Below are 22,960 nucleotides of genomic sequence, written 5' to 3' on the forward strand. Positions count from 1 at the left end.
AGGAAAGATCCAAGCCCCATCCTCAATATCTGCCAGAGAATGAGAATCCAGGACCAGCCCCAGTGGGACAACTGGTCCACCTTCCTCCCTCTACAGAGACTAGAAGAAGAGAGAGAATCAAGAGATATAATAGTGCTGGGGGCTGAGTTATTACCTAAAGCCAAGTGAGGAATTAGAAGTATAGAAATGCCCCCTGGATTTGACTCCTGTGGTGCCCATCAGAATCATCAGGAAAGTGGGATGAGGGCAGCACCACCCCCACTCAGAGAACATAGGCCACAGGGGTTGGCACCAGCCTCGTCCATCCGTCCACGAGGGGAGTCTGGGCTTCCTCCCATTGGCTCTCAGGGATGCCCTTGCCTTGGGGCCTGGGGTTCTCTCCTCTGAGCTGAACACCTCGGAGCCACATCCAGCTGATCCCATAAAGAAGGGCAGAGTGGGCCATGTGCGCTGACTCACATCTGTCTTCCCTATTTCTCTTACGGTACCTACCAACCCAACAACCACCTGGTACCCTCATCCCCCATACCTCTCCCAAGCCAAATCCACTTTCTAGAAAGGATCCGAAGCACTAATTTATCCTGAGGTATGAGTAACACTCTCTGTGCTTCCTTCTTATCCTCTCTGCCACAGATGCTTAGGGCAAAGGGACAGAGTATGAAGTGGTAGGATTTAAAGCAAATGGCTAGTACTCACAATCTTTGCTGAACATTTGACTCAGCCAAGAAGGGGGAAGAGTTTCGATCTTTTCAGGGAGGCAGGTGTGGAGAGAAAAGAGAGAATGTCCACTGGCCCCAAGATGGCACTACGATGGTTAGCTTCAAAACCAGCTCCACCACCCACATCTCAGTAACTTTCTATTGAAAGGCCCAAATCCTTACACTGAGTGAGCTTCTCCTTTATCCATCCTGTTTCTTGACCTGGTTCCACCCAGACTTCAACTTGACTTCCCTCGCTGCCCCTCATGCACCTTGTGGTCCAGCCAGACGAATTCATCCCTCCCCTCCTTAACCCTCTGTTAGAATTTTGTGCTTTCTTTTACCTCAGTCCCTCTTCCAAGAAGGCCTTTCCTTCCAGTCCTGCAAGTCCAGCTCCAACCCACCCTTCCAGACTCAACTCAAACACCTCTTCATGTCTCCCTCCTTTGACCTCTGGGAGAATTTTTTCAGTTCCTTGCTGCTGACTTTCCTTCTTCTTCTAAGTCATTAGTGTATCTGGCCCAATCCCCTAGAGATGTTAAACCCTCAGATCTGTGTCATATTAATCCTTCAGGTTCCTCCACCCTCTCAGACCCTCACCAATGCCTGGGACATGGGAGGTGTGTTGAATCCATAAAGGAAGGTGGGGATGGCGTCTGGATTCGTGGTCGTGATGGTGGTGGGGATAATGTGAGCAGGGAGAGGAGAGGGTGGTAGTGATGGAAACTGGCCAACAAATCTGCCCCTGGGCAGCCTCCCTTTTGGCTTTCATTCTGCAGCCCAACAACGAGCAGAGCTGTTGTTGCTTTGGAAGAGAAATTAAGATGCCAGGCAGGTACAGCCAGCCAAGCACCATTGCTCTATTGAATCGAGCTCAGCGGTCTAGGCTCTTTCTTCCCATCAACAAATGGAATGCTTTATGAGAAAATACAAAGCACAGCCCTACACAGAAATATCGAAGCCTCCTTGGCCAGGACATCCCTCAGAAGGGAACGCAATGTAGCCATAATTTATTGCGTTCAATATTTTTGCTTCCAATCTTATTTTTATAGACATTATTTCATAGACTGCAAGTCAAACACAGATGGAAAAGATTCTGGCTTTGTAATAAGAGAAGGTTTATGGTGGGCCAGCCCGCTGCTCTGTGTTTGTGTGTGAGTAAACGCGCATTATCATGTCCTTAGGTGGGGCAGGGAGATGCTTTTATTATGTGTTTGGACTTTGATCCAACAATTCTGCCTTCATCTCTCCACTAGGCCAGGGCCTCCGGATACTCCCAAGGGGAGGAAGTAACAAACACCGTAGCGGGGCAAGGGGGAGGAGAAGTGGGCCAGCCTTTGAAACGCATTCTTGGCTCTGGCCGGACCTGCCTTTCCATGGGTCTTCAAAGGGCCTTGACCCAGGGACCGGGCCTCCTCCCCAAAGGACAGAGGTGAAAGGAAGTGGACACTATGGTGTTATATGTATGACTCTGTGTTGTGTGATTTGCACCGTCTCTTGGGGTGGGGGAGATCAGAACACTGAGCTCATACTGCCTATAAAATGCCCTTGAGATTCTCTGTAGATAGTCTCATCCAAAGAACATTTTTTTAAAGATTTATTTATTTACTTGACTGAGAGAGAGGAAGTGTGTGTGCCTGCGCGAAGAGGGGAGGACGGAGAGAGGCAGACTTCACGCCCCGTGTGCAGCCCAACGCAGGGCTCGATCTCAAGACCCCAAGATCACGACCTGAGCCGAAAAACCAAGAGTCAGACGCTTAACCAACTCAGCCACCCAGGCGCCGCCCGCAACTAACATTCTTAAAAACATCATCTGGCTTACGATGTTCATAGTCCGGAGGTACTAAGGTTTGTTCGATCAACCTCGTTTCGGTTGGGGAGAGAAAGAGCATGAGCAGGAAGAGAGAAGGGCTGGAGGGAGATCTAAGGAGGAGGAAGGAGAGAAGGAGATGGAGACAGAGAAGTTGGGACAGGACCAGACCAGAGCAGGGGTCAGGAGGTCTTGGCCCCAGGCATGGCCCCACACACCCACAAATGCACCGCTAGCAGGCAGCGCACCTTCTGGAGCAGAGGGAGCGGCCTCGAGCTTGGGCCACCCAGCCCCTCTTTTCTTTGCTCTCGGGGGGCCGTCGGCTTCCAGCCGCCTCCAAGAAGCAACGAGAGCATGTGTCAGAAAACACTGGGAGTGGGGAGGAGGGGGCTGCAGCCACATTCAGCTGGGAGGCTGAGTGGAAAGCAAATCAAGGGGGAGGGCCCCTTTGGGGCCTCGGGAAGAGTGATCTGTCCTACTCGCCAGGCTTCTGGAGGATTCCACTGGAGGAACGGCTGTGTGAGGTGAAATGTTAATGAGAGCCCGTCCATCGGGTCTCCAGCCATGGAGAGCCTGTCAGTAGAGCTCTGGGGGAGAGGAACAGCCCCCCCAGTTGCCTGGTAGCAACAGTGTCTTTGATGTTTATTGTGCAGACATTTCTTCCGTGCACACCTGCAGGGGTACGATTCTGGGGGAGCCGTCCCTGGGGGGGGCTCTGAGTGTTCAAGCAGACCTGAGGAAAAGGCGAAGCGCACCCAGAAAGCCTCTGCCCTCCTTGGGCCCAGTCCCTTCTGCTCTGCGGCTGATTGTCACACCTCCCCCAGGGGCCTGGCGAGGGACGGAAAGCTTTGAAACACGGGAGTGGGTGAAGAATCTGCCACAGCCAGTGTCAGGAAAACAGTCCCTCCCACCTGCGCTGCTTGAGAAATCAGGCCCAGGTGCCCAGCCCAAGAGACGGAGAGCTGAATTTCGCAAACGGTTATAACCAGGTGTGGAGGGCATGGTGCCTTCTGGCGACCTCCCGTCCTTGGGGGGACCGTGCACGCTTCCCCCACCCTCCCAACGCTAGACGTCCTAGTGGGCTGTCTGTCGGTCACAGGGCTCTCCCCAGCCCCCAGCCCTGACAACGAAGTTTGAGCCCTCTCTCTGTGCCCTTATGGGAGCCACCATATTCCCTTTCTATTTAAGCCTCTTTGGATTGGTCTTCTGCCACTTGCAGCTGATAACGTCTCAACTGATACACCAGGCCGATAACGGCCTAGGGAATGTTTCAAACCAAAGAACTAAATCAGAATAAGAACGAGGCCCCCAAGGGTCAGAGTTCCATAGGACTTCGGGAGAGAGGCACAAGAGGGGTCTGCCGGACCCGCACAGGATGGCCGGAAACAGTAGCCGCCTTTTGGGTGGACGCGACCCGCGTCCGTTCAGAGCCCCACTCTTCAGAGGACCCACATTTCACACACACACACACACACACACACACACACGTATGCACACATGAATGCACACACTCGTGTACATGCACACGCGCACATACACGCCCTCTGTTCAGAGTCCCACTCTTCAGAGGACCCACATTTCACACACACACACACACGCGCACACACATGCACATACTCAAAGAACAGGACAGCTCCGTCCCTGCGGAGAGGGCACTCAGCGCGAACACAGCATGATCTCTCACCCTAAACATCCACGCTCACGGCTAACGCCATCCAGGCCCCAGGGAAATGCTTCTCCCCGACATTCGCGTCGTGTCCTTCAATCAAGAGGAGACCGTGTTCAAATGCTATAAAAACGTGTGGGTCGTGGGGCTGCTGACACAGACCCGGCCCTGCTGCTCTGGAGGATCGAATGGTGGAAGCTCTTAGAGGGAAGACAGATGAATTTCTCAAATCCTTCCTCTTACATAGAGCAAGAAGACAATAGAAGTAGCGTGTCTCAGTGGTGGCAAACATACATTTTCCTGCTTCTCTTTGTGGTTCCAAAGGTACTCACAGATTAGCAACGTTACAATTGTACATGGCAGCCGCAGAACACTTTCCAGTATAAAAAATTCATAATTCTCCCACATTTGCACATATAGAGGTCAAGATAGAACATGCATAAAGCATGAGACTGATTCTTTACATTGGCAATGAGACAGACATGGAACAACTATAGGATTTTATTTTCTTTTTTTAAGATTTTATTTATTTATTTGACACAGAGAGAGAGAGAGAGACAGCGAGAGAGGGAACACAAGCAGGGGGAGTGGGAGAGGGAGAAGCAGGCTTCCCGCGGAGCAGGGAGCCCGATGTGGGGCTCGATCCCAGGACCCCGGGATCATGACCTGAACTGAGGGCAGTCACTTAACGACTGAGCCACCCAGGCGCCGCCCCTAGGATTTTATTTTTATAAAAATTTTTACTAAGATGTAATAAATTTGCAAGACTTAAATTTAAAAAATTCAGCTTTATTTAAATATTTGAAATTTTTGTATTAGACAAAATGCGTTAAGTTATAGTATTGGTTACATTTGCCTTTTAATTTTAGTAGATAATTTTGAATATTTTAAAGAAAGATAACTTGGTAAAAACTTATGTGAAAATGTTTTGATCTTTTACAATTTAATTTGCATTTTTTAAATTAAAACGCACATAATTTTTTTTACTGTTTCAGTTATCTGTTGCCATATAACAAAGCCCAAAGTTTAGTTGCTGAGAAGAAATTCTTTTTAGCTCTTGCAGTTCTGTGGATTGACTGGCTCGGGCGTCGCTTGGTGGCTGGGGCGAGGGGTCTCACATGGTTGCGGTCAAACCGTGGCAAGGTTGAGAGCCAAACGCAGGTTCAGCTGGGCTGTACGGCCAAGATGGCAGCACCCTGACTCTCCTAGCTGGTCTCAGCTGGAACGGCTGGACCAAGCAGAGTCTGGTGGACCGAACTGCTTTCTCCTGTGACTTTTCCACATGGCTAGCTTGGCCCCTCCACACCATCTCAGTCTCAGAAGAAACCAGCTTCTTACACGATGCCTGGCTTGTTCCAGAGCAAGCATTGTAAGAGACCCAGGTGGAAGCCAAAAGGCTCCCTATGCGCTGTCCTCAGAAATCATGTGGCATCACGGGCACTGCTTTCTCTTGGCCAAAGTGAGTCACAGGGACGACGCAGATTCCAGAGAGCGGCCTGCACGAGGTCATGAATACCAGGAGAGGTGGTTTCCACTGGGGGCTAGCTTTGAAGACTAGCCCTCTGCACCGCACCCCCCGATGAATCACATCCCTCACACATCCGAATGACTGTACACTCACCCCCGAGGCCGCCCGAAGTCTCATCCAGGACTTCAACATCTACGTCAGGTCCGGAGGAGAGGAGGCCCCTCAGGTGTGGGTGCTTGGAGATGGCTCTTCTTGACTTAAAGTTCTGTGAAAAAAAGAAACAAGTTGTCTCCCTCCGCCAAACCCCACAAACAGTAAGGAGGTAGGCACGGGATAACTGCATTAGACGCTGTCATTCAAAAAGGGGAAGAAACTTGTGCAGAGAGCAGTTCTGAAATTAAGCCGATTCCTTGATCAGGGCCCAGTCCTGTTCTCTGTGGCTCTTGGCCATACTCTTGAGTTATCCTTCGTTTTCTAGAAGAAATAAATGGTCAGTGTTTATAGCCACATTGACTTCTCAACCTGTTTCTTGCCCATTAGAAAGGACTCTTCAGGGGCGCCTGGGTGCCTCAGTCAATAAAGCGTCTGCCTTCAGCTCAGGTCATGACCCCAGGGTCCTGGATCGTGAGATCAAGCCCCGTGGTGGGCCCCCTGCTCAGCGGGGAGCCTGCTTCTCCCTCTCCCTCTGCAGCTCCCCCTGCTTGTGCTCTCTCTCCCTCTCTCTCTCTCTGTCAAATAAATAAATAAAATCTTAAAAAAAAAAAAAAAGGACTCTTCGTTTTGAACAGTCTCTGTCCCTTTCAATCCAAGCTGAAAAAATATTTTTAAAATATGTGGGTTTCTTATATACTAAATTAAATCCTATTCCATTAAAGAAAAGGTCCCTCTCACTTTAAGCCACTTGTGAGGTTGTGGTGAGATTCTCAGTTCAGTCCTATTGTTCAGCAGAGAGGACCTAGGAGGTACCCCTTTACATTCTTATAAGTCCTGGTGTGTATCCAAAGGGTCTAAAGACATGCCCTTAAATATTTCTAAGGTCTTGACAGAGGGTCTTACAGGCACACCTTTGACTCTACCTGAGAACACATTTTACTGGCAACACCCAGGATTTTCTTTGCCCTGAGGCCAGGCCTTGCTTTTTGAGCCTTTTGCTGGCTGGAATATAGACCTGGCCTCCTCAGTTACTAATCCTGCTCCCAGACTTCTTTAGCTCATCTTGACCTTTTCCTATTTTATCAGCGTCATCTGGAAGCAGCTAATTAGCACTTTCAACTTTCTGCTTGGAACTGGCCTTAGACGTGTCACAAGTTCATAGGCACCCCTTCTATTTTCCCCATTACTATAGGGGATGGTCTCACATAATTCTGCCAGTGCATGGCTTATGTCCCCTTTTCTCCAGTCTCCAATACCCTTTCCTTACCGTGTTTCAAGACTTCCATAATATTCTCCCCAAGGTTCTTCAGCTTCTGCCCCCCATTTGCTTTCTGTCCCAAAGCAAATGCCACAGGTTTTAAGTTTTTGTTACAAAACTCCCTTCCAACACTGTGGTAGCTGGTCTCCAAAGAAGGCCCCAGTGAACAAACCTCCTGGTATTTACGTGGTCTGGGGACCCTGTGTGGTCCTCCCACACTGAAGCTGGGCCGTGACTCATGCTAACACATAGGACACAGTGAATATATGTTGCATAAGTTTTGGACGTAGACTTTAGCTTCTTCCTCTTCCTTTTTGGAATACTCGCCTCTGGGAATCCTGCTACCATCTGGGAAGTCTAGCTATCCTACTAGAGGGATCATGTGGACAGAGAAGGACCCAAGGATTATATGAAAAGAAGGAAAGGACCAGCCGTCCCGGCACCCAAATTGAGCCTCTTGATGATTCCTGCCCCACCCACTAGCTAGCCACAACCACATGAGAATTTCAAAGCAAGCAGCAGAGGAGATGCTCAGCTGTGCCTGGTCAACCCACAGACCATGAGAGATAATAAAATCATCTTTAATATTGCTTTAAACCACCAAGCTCTGGAGTGTTTTGTTACATGGCAATAGCTGGGTAAAACAACTCTGAATACAATCACACTTGGTTTTTAATCCTCTAGGTCATTACTGTTCACTAGAACACAAACTATGAGTTCTCTATTATAAAAGCATGATGACTGGTTTTGCTGAAATTAAGACAAGAAAATAAATTTCAAAGAACAAATACATGCTAATATATGAATTATTAATGTCTTTATTGTATTATTCATCCAAACATCACTGGCCCTTCCACAGAACCCCTGGTGTACTTAATAATCATTTAATTCAGTTGTCTTCAGTATTTTGTAAACTCTCAGTCATGTAAAAGTCGTAACTATATATGTAGTTTCAATTTTATCATCTTGAAGGTAAACTCGTAACGGTTGAATTGTAGAACATATTTCAATGAAGAGTTTGTTAGCTTGACTTATAACTTTTACATATTTAGACATATGGTCTGTGGGCCTCCACTTATACCCTTCTCCCAGGAGTGGATAGCACCAGAACCAACATGACAGGTGCCTGACCAAGGGGGAGCAGCAGAGGTACCACAAGAGCCAAAAGGGAACTTGGATACGTAACTAGGCCGGAAGGAACACCCGAGCAACCACCAGAAAAGACCAGAGAGGAGCATGGGGTCGGGGGCGGGCGGGAATGAGGTGGGGTGGAGTGGGGTGCTGAGAAGCCCACCTGCCCCATCTGCAGAGCCAATCACTGCTCCACTGGCCGAACTTAAATGGCCTGGCCTGGCCTGGGACCAGGTGCAGGAACACCACAGAGCTAAACCCATCCCCAGAGTCGTCCTGAAACCTGACTTATTCTGGGGAGCATACCATCCTTCCGAGGCCCCCAGGCTCAGGCCCAGGCCCAGTGCTAGGTCAGGAGGGATCTATAGTCAAACTGAGTCAGAATTTGCTACTAATGAGTATCTGAGATTCATGCTTTCTACATCCAATCATTTTTACAATTGCGAATGTGCTTCCTTTCCCCCATAGTTTCCTTCCAAGAATTATATCTGAAAAACCCTCATCTTTTCTTTGCAAAATTAAGGTGAAAAAGATCTGTCCACATTTTCGTTAAAAGTGTCGAGTGGGGAGAAGAGAATAGGGGACAAGCAGGTTGAGTCGAGGAGGTGACAGGAGCTGCGGATCTTCTTGAAGACCTGGAGAGCCGGACGTGTGTGTGACCAGGATCACACACCTATGCCTCAATTCTGCAGGGCTGGTGCAGTAGATGATCTGGTCCCGAGACTACACATGTCTGGGGCCTGGGTACAGCTACCTGCCTGGGCTCTCCTTGCTGGTATAGGGGGTCTCTGGGCATGAGACTCTCAGATCTTTCCAAGGGGAGCAGTTGAGGAGCATGGCCACCCTTATGCTGGAGGACAAGCTCACAGCTCCAGTGTGGAGGGAGCATTGCCTGATTTTGAGTCCTCGTTCTACCTCCTTCTAACCTGGAGGCCTCAGGCAAATTACCTAATCCCTTTGTACCTCTGTCTCCCAATCAGTAAAACTGGGATGATGATGATGATGATGGATGATGGTGATATACCTGCCCCACTGGGCTGTTGAGAGGCTTAAATGAGTAACACAGGTAAAGTGCTAAGAACAGAACTTGGGACAGGGAAGTGCTAAGGTTAATGGCTGCCAACAGAGAAAACAGTCCAGGAGAAAGATGGGGCAAATGCAAACTTCCGTGAGGGTTGTTTCTCGGTTAAATGCAGATGCATTAAGGAGTACTCCGATCTATTCAGGCCGGAAATCGTCATGTGGCTCAGAGCTAGTGCCCTGGCCAGGAACAGAGGTGTCTCTCATGCAACAGCCAAAATATATTTTATTTTATTTTTTAAAGATTTTATTTGTTTATTTGACAGAGAGAGACACAGCCAGAGAGGGAACACAAGCAGGGGGAGTGGGAGAGGGAGAAGTTGGCTTCCAGCCCAGCAGGGAACCCGATGTGGGGCTTGATCCCAGGGCCCTGTGATCATGACCTGAGCTGAAGGCAGACGCTTAATGACTGAGCCACCCAGGCGCCCCCAAAGTATTTTTTTTAAAAGGTCTCCTTGGGTCCCGATTAAAATTGCCACCCAAGGCAAGGAAATATGACTTTGGATGCCAGTGACTCTGGTTTGTCCTGGATTTCTTGTACACTTAGGAAGCCTTATCTTCCCCCCTACGGAGCCTCATCCTATGACACACTGAACATTGGACTTGAAGTTAAGACTTGAGGTTGAAGATTTGCAGGGCTACCTCAGGCACATCCCTTCCAATCTCAGAGACTGTTTCTGGTCTATAAAACGAGGGGGCTGGACTAGATACTCAAAGTCCCCAGTTACTCTAACATTCTGGGACAATGATTGCTCACCCCCTGCCCAAGCCTGGTCCTGGACAAAAGCCCACATCCGGTACAGTGTCCACATCAACAAGGGGCCAAGGAAAGCCATCAAGGCAGCCCCTGGGGCTTGGTTGAGCCTCCTTGCCCTCCCCATTTGCAGAGAGCTCTACCCCAGGCCCAAGAAGCCCAGGGGACTTCCCAGTTGGGCCCACCTCAAAACTTCTAGTAGGGCTGTCTCTGGGATGGAGGTGAAGAACAAGAGCCAGGCTTGGGCAAGCACAGAGGAGTTAAGACCATGGCCCAGGGCCGTATCCCATATGCACAAAGAACAAGGGGGTGGAAGGAGGCCAAAGGGTCCTGAGGTCCCAGGGAAGGCCAAAATGTGATTTAGCCCTTGGAGGTGAAGGCAAGTCTGGCCTCCTCTCCCAAACCATGCTGAGACCCCCAAATGGGTGGGGGCTGTGAATCCAATGTCCACTACAGCAGGTGCTGTATTGGAGCCATTTGGAAGCTCACTCCCTGAGAACTATCATATTAGGTCACTGACTCAGAAGGCTAGAAGGTTCGGCAAGGTTCAGAGCCATGGTTCAGCATGCATGTTGCAGGGATCCCATGCCTTGCAAAGTGTCTTATGACTATAGAAGTGCATCTACCTATATGTAGAGGTTTCTTCACATCTGTGGGAGAATCTGTGATTGAGCCTGGGGCATCCGTGTGAAAGACAGCAGAATAGCAGGCAGCTATGTGTGCAGGCTCTGAGGCCAGATTGCCTAGGCTTGAATCCCAACGTTGCCAATTACTAGCCATATGATCTTGAGCTGTCACCTCTATGTGACCCAGTTCACCCATCTGTTAATTGGGATAAATAACAATACTAATTCACAGAGTTGTTGTAAGGATTCCATTGCCCTGAACCCTCATGTATGCTAGAACAACACCTACTAAATTTCCAATAGATAGTAAATTTCCAATAGGTGTTTGTCAGCATTACCATGTATGACCATATCCACGTGTGCAAACGTAGATTCAGATGCTCCCATGTAAAGATTTATGGGCGTCCATAGGTCTTTGAGTATGAGAAGGTACACATCTGGGTGTCTGTGTCTCTGTGTGTTTGAGAACTTCTGGTGCACCCAGTGATAATGACAACTGGCATTTATTGTGTGCTTACTGTGTCAGGCACTGCTCTAAGAGTTCTACAGGTATGCACGTGCAAACACACGCAAATGTGAGCAGCTGAGCACGTGTCCAGTCATAGGCACCAGTGAGGACCTGTGGGCGTGGCCTCTCAGCCCCGCCCAGTGAGCCCCCCTTCCTGAGTTAGCTGTGTGAGAGATGAAGGCAAGACAGCGGATTCTGCCTGTGGAGAAAGCCTTCACATTTTACCTGTCATGGTTCCTTTGCTTCCATTGTCCAGGGTAACGTTGTAAGCATAAAAGTATATTTGCAAATGGATGAATGTGCTTTTCTTTCTTGCCCTCATGAGTTCGTGACCTTCATCTTCCTTGGCCTGAGGCATCCATCTCTGCCTGAAAAGAGACAAGGCTGAAGGTTTGATTGTAGGCAGAATGAACAGGAAAAAAAAAAAAATGCTGTAATGTTTGGCATCTGACATGCAAAATAAGATTCTTTTAGGTCAAAAGTCTTCTGAACCAGGCTATTCTTTTAAGAGCTCAATTTCTGGATCCCTTCCTTCATCTCTCTTCTTGGGTGTGACCATGGTGTTTTATGTAACAGCTGCCCAGGCCAGAGGAGAAAGGGCTTTGGTCCTCTCCTTCGTGCCCAGGGGATAGCAGGGAAGGGCTGGGAGGAAACCCAAGCAGTCCCATCTGGCTTTGCTCCAGAGAAGGAACCCCAGGGAGGGGCCCCCGTCCCCATCTCCCTTTGGAACTCTGGGAGGAACAGCATCCCAGGCTGCTCTGAACCGGCCCGGCCTCTGCCTCTGACACCAGGGCCCCCTGGGCAAAAGCAGAGGAAACAGCCTCAGTGGTTGGACTTCACAAGCCAACTTCAGTTGCCACCGGGCTGGCTGCCACGTTGTGAGCCAGCAGGCCAGCCAGGACCCTGGTGGCACAATGAGGAGATGCCACAGGAGGAGAGGTGACACTCCTGGACCGTTGGGAAGCCCTGCAGGAGGCAGCGGGGATGAACCAGGTGCAGCAGGCTGGTCAGCCGGGGACATGTCGAGGCCCTGGGCAGACAAAGAGGGACCAGACCAAGAGTGACATAAACTCAGCTTCAAGTGCAATCCATGGCTGGCCAGGGACAAGAGATCTTGCTGGGAACCCAGAGGAAGCCACCCCCTAGACAACTCCTCACTGCCACCCAGTGTCCCATAAGTTGCTCTTGAGTGTCCACACGCCTTGACACCATCTTAGTGGGAGAAGCTAGGGAAGATGGTCTGAGAACTGGGCACTCGCTCCAAGAGAAACAAACCATCACCGAACAGGACAAGCTGAACCATCAGGTCCTGGTTAAAATCAAGTTGACTATTTCATTGGTTTTCTCCCTAATCATCAGGTAGGGGTTGGGAGAAAGGCCAGATTCGTTAGAGATGAATAAATAAATTGCTTCTTTTCTGCACAGATGAACTGAAGTGTGAGTTAAATTTTCAACCCTGTTGCACACACAAAAAGAGAGGACCCGCCCACCTCTGCCCTGCCCCAGCCCCCATATGCCAGCTGGCCTTTCCAACTAAAGACAATGACCCCGGCCGAGGACAAGTCCTGGCCTCCGGATCCTAAGTTGCCTCGTGTGGGACGGAGTCATGGCAGAGCAGGACAAGGTCGCCCTTCCACCCAAGTGCACGCATCAGCCTTCTTGGGCTCATGCACCCCAGCTCCCCTCCTCCTGGCTTGTCTGTGTTTTTCTGAGGGAAAGAACAAGGTTCTAATTCTCTTTCCAGGCCCTTCCTGTCCAGGGCATTTGGGCTCCCAGCCCTGGCCGCTTTCTCAGAGGCCGCTCAGATCCCTCCTTCCCCCGGGGGAAGGTGGGACTATGGGGTGTGAATTGAGTGAGGTCCAGGGTCCTACACATGGTGCCTGGTAGGAGGGGGTGTAGACGGGGATGGGGGGGGTGGGGAGGAGGGATCCGCACACGGGGAGGGCGATGCTGCCACCTGCTGGAGCCCGGGAGAGAGACAGCCCAGCTGTGGAGCCACGGATCGCTTGCCTTGGGTAAAACCACTTCTGAGTCTTGCACTCAAATGATTCGCTTTCTTTTTTCCAGAACGGCGTCCCCACTATTCCTTCATTCGGCCATTTGGTTTGCAGGTTGGAGCAAGATCACCATCCCGTTTTACAGATGAGGAAACATGCCCAAGAGACAAATGCCATCTAAAGTCACATTACTGGGGATGGCTTGAAGGCAACATTTGGTCTCCGGCCTCCCAACCAAGAGCTGTGTCCCCTCCTCAGTGCTCAGACGAGGGTGCCGCAGGGAATGAGAGGGGCCCCCATATGCACGCAGTTGAGAAGGCCATCTCCAGCATCCAGGGAGACGGTATGAGGGAGGGAGGGGGCATGTACATCTTCCTGCTGGGACCCATGCGCCAGGCAGTAATGGCCCCCCTGCCTTTGGCTCAGGGCCTGTATGCCCACAGCGCTTCTGTTTCCTAAGGATTCCACACACACATTACTGCATGGATCATTTCGGCTGCTTCGGCTCCGTTTTCTGGAATGCCGCAAGGGCAGGCAGGCTACCAGGAAAACCCTGACCAATGCCTGTCCTCATTCACTGGGAAGAGTTTGTGCCACAACAAGGTTGACACCTTAACACATTTTTCCCCATAAATTGTCTTTTAATGTCCTTGCTGCTTTTCTGTTGAGAACATCAGGCTGTTTGCTTCTGTATTAAACAGGAAAAGGTTACTTATTTGGAACCCTCTGAATTTTGAACCTGTGAGTATATTACCTACCAAATTAAAAAGGAGGGGGGATGACACTGTAAATACAAATGAAACAAAATATTTTAATTGATTCCATGTGAAGAGTTGAGGAATGAAAATTTAATATTAAAAAAAAAAATTCCTAAGGGGAATTTCTGTCACAGCACTCTGCCCGGACACCAGGGAAAGGCAAAATTGTAAAGCAGCCCCCACCCTTTGCTTCTGTCTCACTGCCACGCACCCCTCTTTCCTGAAGCCCTCCCGATGCTCTCCCACTCGCCACAGCGATGCTCTGCTCTTGCCCTCGGTGAGCTTTGCTCAACTCCCCCATGCAGACACCATGTCACATGCCAACATCAGCACGCAGGCCAAGCCCGCTGTTAGGCAGTTGATACACAGCAAGTCACCACCTGGCGCTGGCGTGGGCTTTGAAAAAGAGTGAAAAGTTTGTTGTGGTAATGTTTCTTGATGAGAATCTAGACGGCCCGAGTCCTTATATACAAAATAGGTGATGAGGGCCCTCGAAGGGCCAGCATCCTCGAAGCCATTTTCCCCAATGGCGAGGGCTCCTGGAGGACAGATGGGGACCGTTTCGATGGCCCCCACTGAGGATGTCCTGTGGTCAGCAGGGGGCAGACTGGCCCAGAAGGCCCCCAGCTTGGGGGCACCCAGGCCATCTCGGCCTCCCAGCCCTTCCAGCCGAGGCGTTCCCTTGGCCAAAACAATCTGTGGGACAGAAAAGGTGCCTCTTCTCAGCCCAAGCCCCACACCCCCCTCCCACCATGGAGCGAGTCCGCTTGTCCTGATGTGTTTTGTGCACACTGGGAGATGATTCGGGCCGGTGTTATAAACCCCTTAGTTCCAGTAACAGCAACATCTACCCTCCTCCTGAAAGCAGTGCTCACCGGTCACCCTCACTGCCAAGACTCTGCATTGGCCCAAGCCTCCTCCTCTCCTGACCGACCTCCTGACCTTCTCTTCCCTCTCTTCTTGGCCTGCCAGAGTCCGGGCAAGACAGAAAGCTACGGACCGGCCCCAGGGTGCCTGTAGGCTGCAGATTAAATAAAGCTCAGTGGCTGGTCCTGTGGTTGGCTCTGCACCAGGGGAGTGCTGGGGGGAGCCTTCTAAGGCAGAGCCACAGCGCCACCTCGTGGTAGACTGTCACATGCGCAGCCAGGCCAGAGCCAGCCGAAAGAACCTTCCTACACAGGGGCCTCTTCCTTAGCTATTCCACTGTCCAGTCCTCAGGGTCTTCCCTTCTCCTGGATCCCAGGAGAGCCCCGTCCCTGAGGATTGAGGGCCAACTGCCAAACTGAAGTCCTAGCCACATCTCTGACACACACACCCCCATACACAAAGCAAAACACCTAGAAAGGGCCTGGGTTTCTGTGTCAGGGAGACCGGGTACTCCCATGTCCTCTGTTCGGCAGATGTCTGAGCTCAGGCAATTACATAACCTCGTGAGCCTCAGTGTCCTGCCTCTAAAATGGGGGCAGTAAAAAGGCTGCCAAGGAATATATTAGGTAACAAAGGCCCTAGAGCAGGGGCTGGCTCTCCGCAGGGGCTCAAGAAACGACGGTTTCCTTTCCTTTCTGCCCGGGCTTGGCGCCTGGAGAACCCGGACTTACTCAAAGGCAGGATTGAGGGGACAATCAAAACCCAGAGTCTAGGATGGGAAACGATTCTACCTCAGCAGCTCCAAGAAACCGTTCTAAGCCACTTCGTCCGACACTCTTTGTGTCTCTTGGAAACATCTCATTTAGGATGACCAAGCCGCCTGGTTTGCCAGGGTCCAGGGGTCTTCAGAGTGAGGGACCTTCCGCGCTAAAGGTGGGGATGTCCCTGGCCAACCTGGATGGGTCGGTCGCCCCCTCCTTACCTTGCTTCACAGTCCAGTTCGCTGGGCCCAGGAATCTGCATTGTAACTCTCCCCTCGGTGATGCTTGTGAACACCAGTGGCCACCCTACCACAGCACTCTCTGTGTTTTCTTATTGGGCTCCTGGTGGGAACGCTACTCGCCAACTAGACAGGAAGCCACCTGAGACGTGACACACACGCAGTGACGGGACCTTGGAAAGACTCCAGAGAACTTTCTAAAAACCAGGCTCTGGACCAGGATCTGCAAAGTAAACCAGCAGCGGCGGGACCCATTCCTACTCAGCTCCACAGACTGCACCCGTGTGTTGCCCTTCTATGATCCTTCCGTTCATTCTCTAAGGATTTGTTGAGCGCTTGTTGGCCTGGCCTCTGAATGTCCATCCTAAGGATGGGAAAGAAAAATTGCCGCTTGCGTGAGCACAATAATTTTAGATAGTGAAAATAGCAGTAAATACTGTATACGGGAGTAAAACAGTACCATGCCACGTTCAAAGGCATCTCTGAGAAGGTGATATTTGACTGAGCCCTGAAGGTTAAGGAGCTAGCCACCCCAAGATTTGGACGAAGGTGTTCCAGGAGAAGGAAGAGCCCCGAGGCGGAAACAAGGAATAGAAAGGCTAGAGTAACTAGAGCGTAGCAAGCAGGGACAGAGCTACCGGAGCTGAGGATAGGGAGGTGTGCAGGGGCCAGTTCAGGCATGTGGGGCCTTCCGGACCTCTGTAGGCCTTTGCATTTTATTCTGCATGCAGTGGAAAGCCGTCAATGATTTTAAGCAAGAAAATGATAGGATGTGATTCATGTTATTAAAAGCTCGCTTGGGGTGTGGGGGCTGGGCGGCTCAGGCAGTGGAGTGTGTGACTCTTGATCTCAGGGTTGTGAGTTCAAACCCAATGCTGGGTGTAGAGGTTACTTAAAAAATAAAAATCTTTAAAAAGTAAAAGGAAAGCTCACTTGGGCTTCTGTATAAAGAAGGGACTGGAGAGGGATAAGAAGTGGAAGTAGGGAGGGCCTCTGGCTCGGGCCATGATCCCGGAGGCCCTGCTCAGCAGGGAGTTTGCTTGTCCCTCTGTCCTTCACCTCTCTCTATGTCTCTAAGAAATAAATAAAATCTAAAACTAAAAATAAAATTTAAAAAAGAAGTGGAAGTAGGGAGTCAGTTAAGAGACTGCTACAGTAGTCCAAGCAGGAGATGACAGGAAGTGCAGATGGACAGCAGTGATGGAGGGAGATACAGACTTGCTGGTGGATTAGATATGGGCGAGCAAAGGGGCACAGGGAAGGCTGCCTCCTCAGTGTTTCACTTAGAACCCAGGTGAATGGATGAAAGAGACGTTTTGTGGGATGGGAAAGACTACGGGAGGAGCAGGTTTGGGAGGGGAAAGCTCCCCTGCTGTGCTTTGAATGAGTCATCCTACTGGAGGAGATGGGTGCGCTGATAGGGCTGGGCTTTGTACAAAGGCACAGGGAAACATCTATTAACTCTATCCCCAGGCCAGCTTAATAGTGTGAAAGATTACAGTAAATTTTAGTTCAGCTAGAAATGGATGCTGCCTTTTCTTTCTGAAAGGAAATCGCATTATTAAGAAATTTGAAAAATTGGCCATCAATGTAAAATGATGTTTTGTACAATAGCAATGGCATCAGTCATTGTTACAAGTGGCAGAAACCCAAGTCTGACAGGCTAATGCAAAAGGGCACTTTTGGGGGCACCTGTGTGGCTCAGCTGGCTAAGCATGGGACTCTTGGTTTCCGCTTTGGTTATGATCTCGCGGTCATGGGATGGAACCCCACATCTGGCTCCCCACTCAGCAGTGAAGTCTGCTTGGGATTCTCTCTCTCCCTCTTCCTCTGCTCCTCCCCCACTCACTCCTGCTCTCTCTGTCAAATAAATAAAACCTTTAAATAAATAAATAAACAAATAAATAAAACTTCTTAAAAATACTCTTTAAAAAGGGGAGGGGGTACTTTTCTGGCGCACACAATCAAACCACAGAAGGAGAACTTGTGAAGCTAATTTTATCTGAGACACAAACACTTCCAGACCGCTTTATCTCTTCTCCAGGTCTCATTAAATGTAGCCTTCATTCTCCCAGGCCAAATCCTCAGCTAGGAGGATGCCTGCTAGAAAGAGACCTTCCGGGGACAGCAGGAAGCTCTGGATTTATATTTTTTTATGTTTCTAAACAGAAAGAGAAAACGACTCTTCCCAGATAACTCAAGATAGAAGAGCGCCTGGGTGGCTCAGTCGGCTAAGGGTCTGCCTTCACCTCAGGTCATGATCCCAGGGTCCTGGAATCAAGTCCCATGGGCTCCCTGCTCAGCTGGGAGTCCGCTTCTCCCTCTGCCCCTCCCCGCTGCTTGTGTGTGCTCTCCCTCTCTCTCTCAAAACAAAACAAAACAAAACAAAACAAAACAAAACAAAACCACCTCGAGATAGAAATTCTGATTGGCTCACTCGGAGTCACATGCCCATCTCCGAACCAACCAGCGTGCAGCTGGGCTGATTCAGCGTGACTGGCCGAGTGCTCAGCGGTGCTGAGGGACATGGTATGTTGTAACCCGAAGAAAAGGGAACGGGGTCTACTGCACAGTGTTATTTTTCTGAAACTATAGCCAAAAGAGATCTTGGACGTCTCAGCCCCCTCCCCACCAACGCAAGACTCAAGGTCCTGCTGTATGACTTGTGCAGCTGGGACACTTACTCCGTCACCAGCCAACCCACCCTATTTCTCAATGGCGCTGATCCTTTAAAAAAATAAATGTGCTTCCTTGTCGTCATCACGTTGGGCTGTAGTTCTAAGTTCATATTCTGTCCTCTAGGTCAATAGTGAGTACATCGACTCCTTTCACAGATATTTGAAAGCAGCACATACATCCCTCTCCAGCCCACTCTTCTCCAGGATCCAGATTCCTAGGAGTTGCACCCGTAGTCTTCATGGGTGGCTCGTTGTGACGGGAGTAGGAGGGGCATCTAGTCCCCAGGATCCTTGAGGCCAGGAGTTGTTGAATCAAGGACTTGATGGGGAAAGGCAGGGAACTCAGGGAGGGAGGAAAGGGGCCAGCCAGCCAGCAGGGAGCATAAAAACACGTAAAGAGAATCCCGTTTTACCATTTACATTAAGAAGGAGAAGAAAAGGGAGGGTGGGGGGATGGGTTAGCCTGGTGATGGGTATTAAAGAGGGGCACGTTCTGCATGGAGCACTGGGGGTTATACGTAAACAATGAATCATGGGACGCTACATCAAAAACTAATGATGTAATGTATGGTGATTAACATAACAATAAAAAAATAAAATTTAAAAAAACTAATGATGTACTGTATGGTGACTAACATAACATAATAAAGTACAATTTAAAAAAAAGAAGAAAATAGATGAGATAAAAATAAATTCAGAAGAAAAGGTTAAAAGAAGGCTCAGAGGAAAATAAAAGAAGTACAGAGGGAGAGGTGGCATCACAGTTTTAAAGGGAAAGCACATCCTCATTAACAAAAGGGTGTGTAAAGGAACGAAAGGGTTATGACAGAACAAAATCAGTTAAGTAAAAATATTTTGCAGTGACTTTAAACATTATAAGGCTAGAAGGTGATGCTGAAGGCAACAGGACAGAGTCAAGGGCAGAAGCACCAGGCAGGGCTGAGTGGAGAGTCTCCTGGGCTTCTGCTAAATCTGGGGTTGCCTTCAGGCCACCCCTGCAAGCTGGGACACCTCTGACGAGCAGGCCATGCCTTATGTCAGAGCCTCCAGGAAATGCCCGGTCCTCAAATCGCTGTGGGGGAAAGGCACTCAGTGGGGGCTTCCCTGGAACTGAAGAACAAGTGCATGCCCCACCAGCCTCGGTCAACGCGGCCCCTCAGTCACTGCCTGCGGGAGGTGGATTCTAGAGGTCTCGTGCCCATGGATTGCCGCCTCAGAAACCCTCTTTAACGGTGATTCCACACAGCTGCAAAATTTCACATGTATATAAAATAGATATAGAATATATATCTTATATGTTATATATAACATTATATAACATCACAAAGTATATATCACATTATATCTTATATGTAAATTATTATATACATGATTGTATTTATTTTATAGATAGATATCTACCCCTTGGACCAGAAATCCCACATCCAGAATCTATCTTAAAAGTATACTGGCCAAAAATTCCAAGCAATGTGAACAAATTTCTTCACTGCAGCACTATCTCTGCAACCAGAAGACTAAAAACCACCCAAGGGTTCATCAGTAGAGGAGTGAAACGCCACATGAGCAGAGTACCGGGCTGCCGTACGAAGGAAGGAGGAAGGGCTCTAGCTGCAACATTAAAATGATCTTCAGGTATGAGGTTACTGAGGGGTGCCTGGCTGGCTCAGTGAAGCACATGATTCTCAATCGCAGGGTCTTGAGTCCAAGCCCCACGTCGGATGTGGAGCCTACTTAAAATAAGAAAGAAAGAAAAAAAAAGAATATATCATTAGTGAAATCAGTGAGGGATAGGACAGCTCTTGAATGAGAAGGAAAGGAAGTGGAACACAAACGTAAGTGCGTATTTGCCTATATATTTTTTAAAGATTTTATTTTTTATTTATTTGACAGAGAGAGACACAGCAGAAGAGGGAGCACAAGCAGGGGGAGCGGGAGAGGGAGAGGCAGGCTCCCCGCCGAGCAGGGAGCCCGATGCGGGGCTCGATCCCAGGACCCTGAGCCGCAGGCAGACGCTTAACGACTGAGCCACCCAGGCGCCCCTTGCCTATGTTTTTTAAGAGAAACAATAAAAGGATAACCAAAAAAGTAATTTTCAAAATATTACCTATAGAAAGAAGGAGGAGACAGGACTAACAGACAAGGATAGAAGCCGGACTTCTCTGAATAAACCTTGTTTTATAGTTTTGACTTTGGAAGCATGTAAATTTTTTAGATAAATAAATGAAAAAGAAAAAGAAAAGAATCCCTAAAAATGTAAAACAAACTGAATCAAATGGCCCTCACTGTTTATCAAGCCATAACAGAAAAATTACGTTGACTTTAAAACACAATACTTTGGCTCTCGGGTCTCGCTACCAAGATGACCAAGAAAAGAAGGAATAATGGTCGTGCCAAAAAGGGCCGCGGCCACGTGCAGCCTATTCGCTGCACCAACTGCGCCCGTTGTGTGCCCAAGGATAAGGCCATTAAGAAGTTCGTTATACGGAACATAGTAGAGGCTGCCGCCGTCAGGGACATTTCCGAAGCGAGCGTCTTCGACGCCTATGTGCTTCCCAAGCTGTATGTGAAACTACATTATTGTGTGAGTTGTGCCATTCACAGCAAGGTAGTCAGGAATCGCTCTCGTGAAGCACGGAAGGACCGAACACCCCCACCCCGATTTAGACCTGCAGGTGCTGCCCCACGACCTCCACCAAAGCCCATGTAAGGAGCTAAGTCCTTAAGGACTGAAGAAAAGCTGTTCTCCAGAAAAAAAATAAATGGCGATTACACTTCAAAAAAAAAAAAACAAAACACAATACTTTGAATGCTGCGTTTGGAATATAAATTAAGGACAAAAGGAATCACAAAGGAATCTTAAACTGCAATCAATAATCTGATTGTTAGAAGTAATATTGATAACATTACTTTTTATTTATTTATTTATTTATTTATTTATTTATTTATTTATTGAGCATGCAATGAGGGGGATGGGAGGGGCAGAGGGCAAGAGAGAGAGAGAATCTTAAGCGGACTCCACCCCCAGAGTGGAGCCCGATGCGGGGCTCCATCTCACAACCCTGAGATCATGACCTGAGCTGAAATTAGGAGTTGGATATTTAACCAACCGAGCCACCCAGGTGCCCCGATAATATTATTTCAAAACGTGTGTGTGTGTAGTAGGATAAAGCAAATAAGTAAATTAAGTAATTATGTAAGAGTTGTAAAGAACTAATATTTTCAGAACAAGAGAAAAGACATCCAAGTATAAAATTTAATGGCATAAATTTTGTAATTTTAAATGGAAATATCAGTATAAACTCAGACTTTATTTTTCCTCTTTTTAAAAAGTATATGAATTTCCTAGTTCTGTCCACTGAAAAGACGTTGAAATACGATAACCATAGAGTAGCAACAATCGATTCTAGCACATAGATTGTGGTCTCCTAAATAAGAACATTTCTCAGCAAAAAGAACCAGACTCCTAGGAGAAATAGCCGATTCCAGGATTGAAGAAAGAAAAATACAAAATGTATTCTGGAATATCTTGTTATGCTGGGAACAAGAAGACTATCAAAGATCTAAGATTATGTCAAAAAGACCCAGGAGCCAACTTTATGGCACTTTCTCTGGCCAAACATGAGACAGATCAAGCGTCAACAGTGATAGCTGGGCCAATGAATCATGAGAACGTAACAGTCCTAAATACCGATGCAGCCAATAACAGAGCTGCAAAAAAACAGTCCTAAATACTGATGCAGCCAACAACAGAGCTGCAAAAAAATAAAGCAGGAAAAGGCAGAGCTAAAAGGAGAAATAGAAAAATCTATGATTGTAGTTGGTTATTTTCACACCCTTCTCTCAATGACAGAAGTGGAGAGAAAATCAAAGCTATTGAAGCCTTGAGCAACACTAGAAACCAACTTGATATCATTGACATTGACAGAACACTCTGCCCGACAACAGCACAATACACATTCTCTTCACATACATCAAAATCTAATGAAAAGCAGGAAAACAATTGAGAACGTGAAATGAAACTGAAATGAAATGAAACTGAAAACTGGATATTTGAAAAAGATAAATGAAAGTGAAAAACCTCTTATTAGACTGATCAGGAAGAAATATAAAAAAAGATACAAATTACCAGAAACTTGCGAGGACATCACTACAGATCCTAAAGACAAGAAGGGAATATTATGTATAACTTCATGCCAATAAATTGAACAAATTTTTTTTAAAGATTTTATTTATTTATTTGACAGAGAGAGAACATGAGAGAGGGAACACAAGCAGGGGGAGAGGGAGAGGGAGACTGATGCGGGGCTCGATCCCAGGCCCCTGGGATCATGACCTGAGCTGAAGGTAGATGCTTAATGACTGAGCCACCCAGGCGCCCCTAAATTGAATAAATTTAACCAAAAAGATAAATTTCTTGAAAAACACAAAATACCAAAGCTCACTCAAGAACAGATCACTTGAGGGTGCCTAGGTGGCTCAGATGGTTAAGCGTCTGCCTTCAGCTCAGG

The 22,960-nt window shown here is 48.4% G+C and overlaps 1 protein-coding gene and 1 long non-coding RNA gene across 3 annotated transcripts in view; one reads left to right on the forward strand and one right to left on the reverse strand.

The window, feature by feature from the left end:
- Positions 1–4,968: 4,968 nt before the first annotated feature.
- The window catches only part of LOC112821644 (uncharacterized), a 39,565-nt gene continuing 21,573 nt past the window's right edge, over positions 4,969–22,960 (reverse strand). Inside the window, exons 2-4 of one of the 2 annotated variants that reach the window (XR_003207509.2) lie at positions 11,378–11,520; positions 5,796–5,907; positions 4,972–5,670 (exon numbers count right to left, since the gene is read on the reverse strand). This is a non-coding gene — a long non-coding RNA (uncharacterized lncRNA). Of the gene's footprint in view, positions 5,908–11,377; positions 11,521–22,960 lie in introns of both variants that reach the window. The other variant, XR_012379843.1, reaches the window with a different exon arrangement.
- On the forward strand, positions 20,797–21,244 carry LOC112821643 (small ribosomal subunit protein eS26). The gene has a single exon (XM_025868929.2). The coding sequence runs from the start codon at positions 20,812–20,814 to the stop codon at positions 21,157–21,159; it is 348 nt and encodes a 115-aa protein (XP_025724714.1). The 5' UTR covers positions 20,797–20,811; the 3' UTR covers positions 21,160–21,244.

Source organism: Callorhinus ursinus, unplaced genomic scaffold, assembly GCF_003265705.2.
Source record: "Callorhinus ursinus isolate GAN/ISIS: 27379988/994484 unplaced genomic scaffold, GSC_fseal_2.0 scaffold10, whole genome shotgun sequence".
NCBI classification, from domain to species: domain Eukaryota; kingdom Metazoa; phylum Chordata; class Mammalia; order Carnivora; family Otariidae; genus Callorhinus; species Callorhinus ursinus.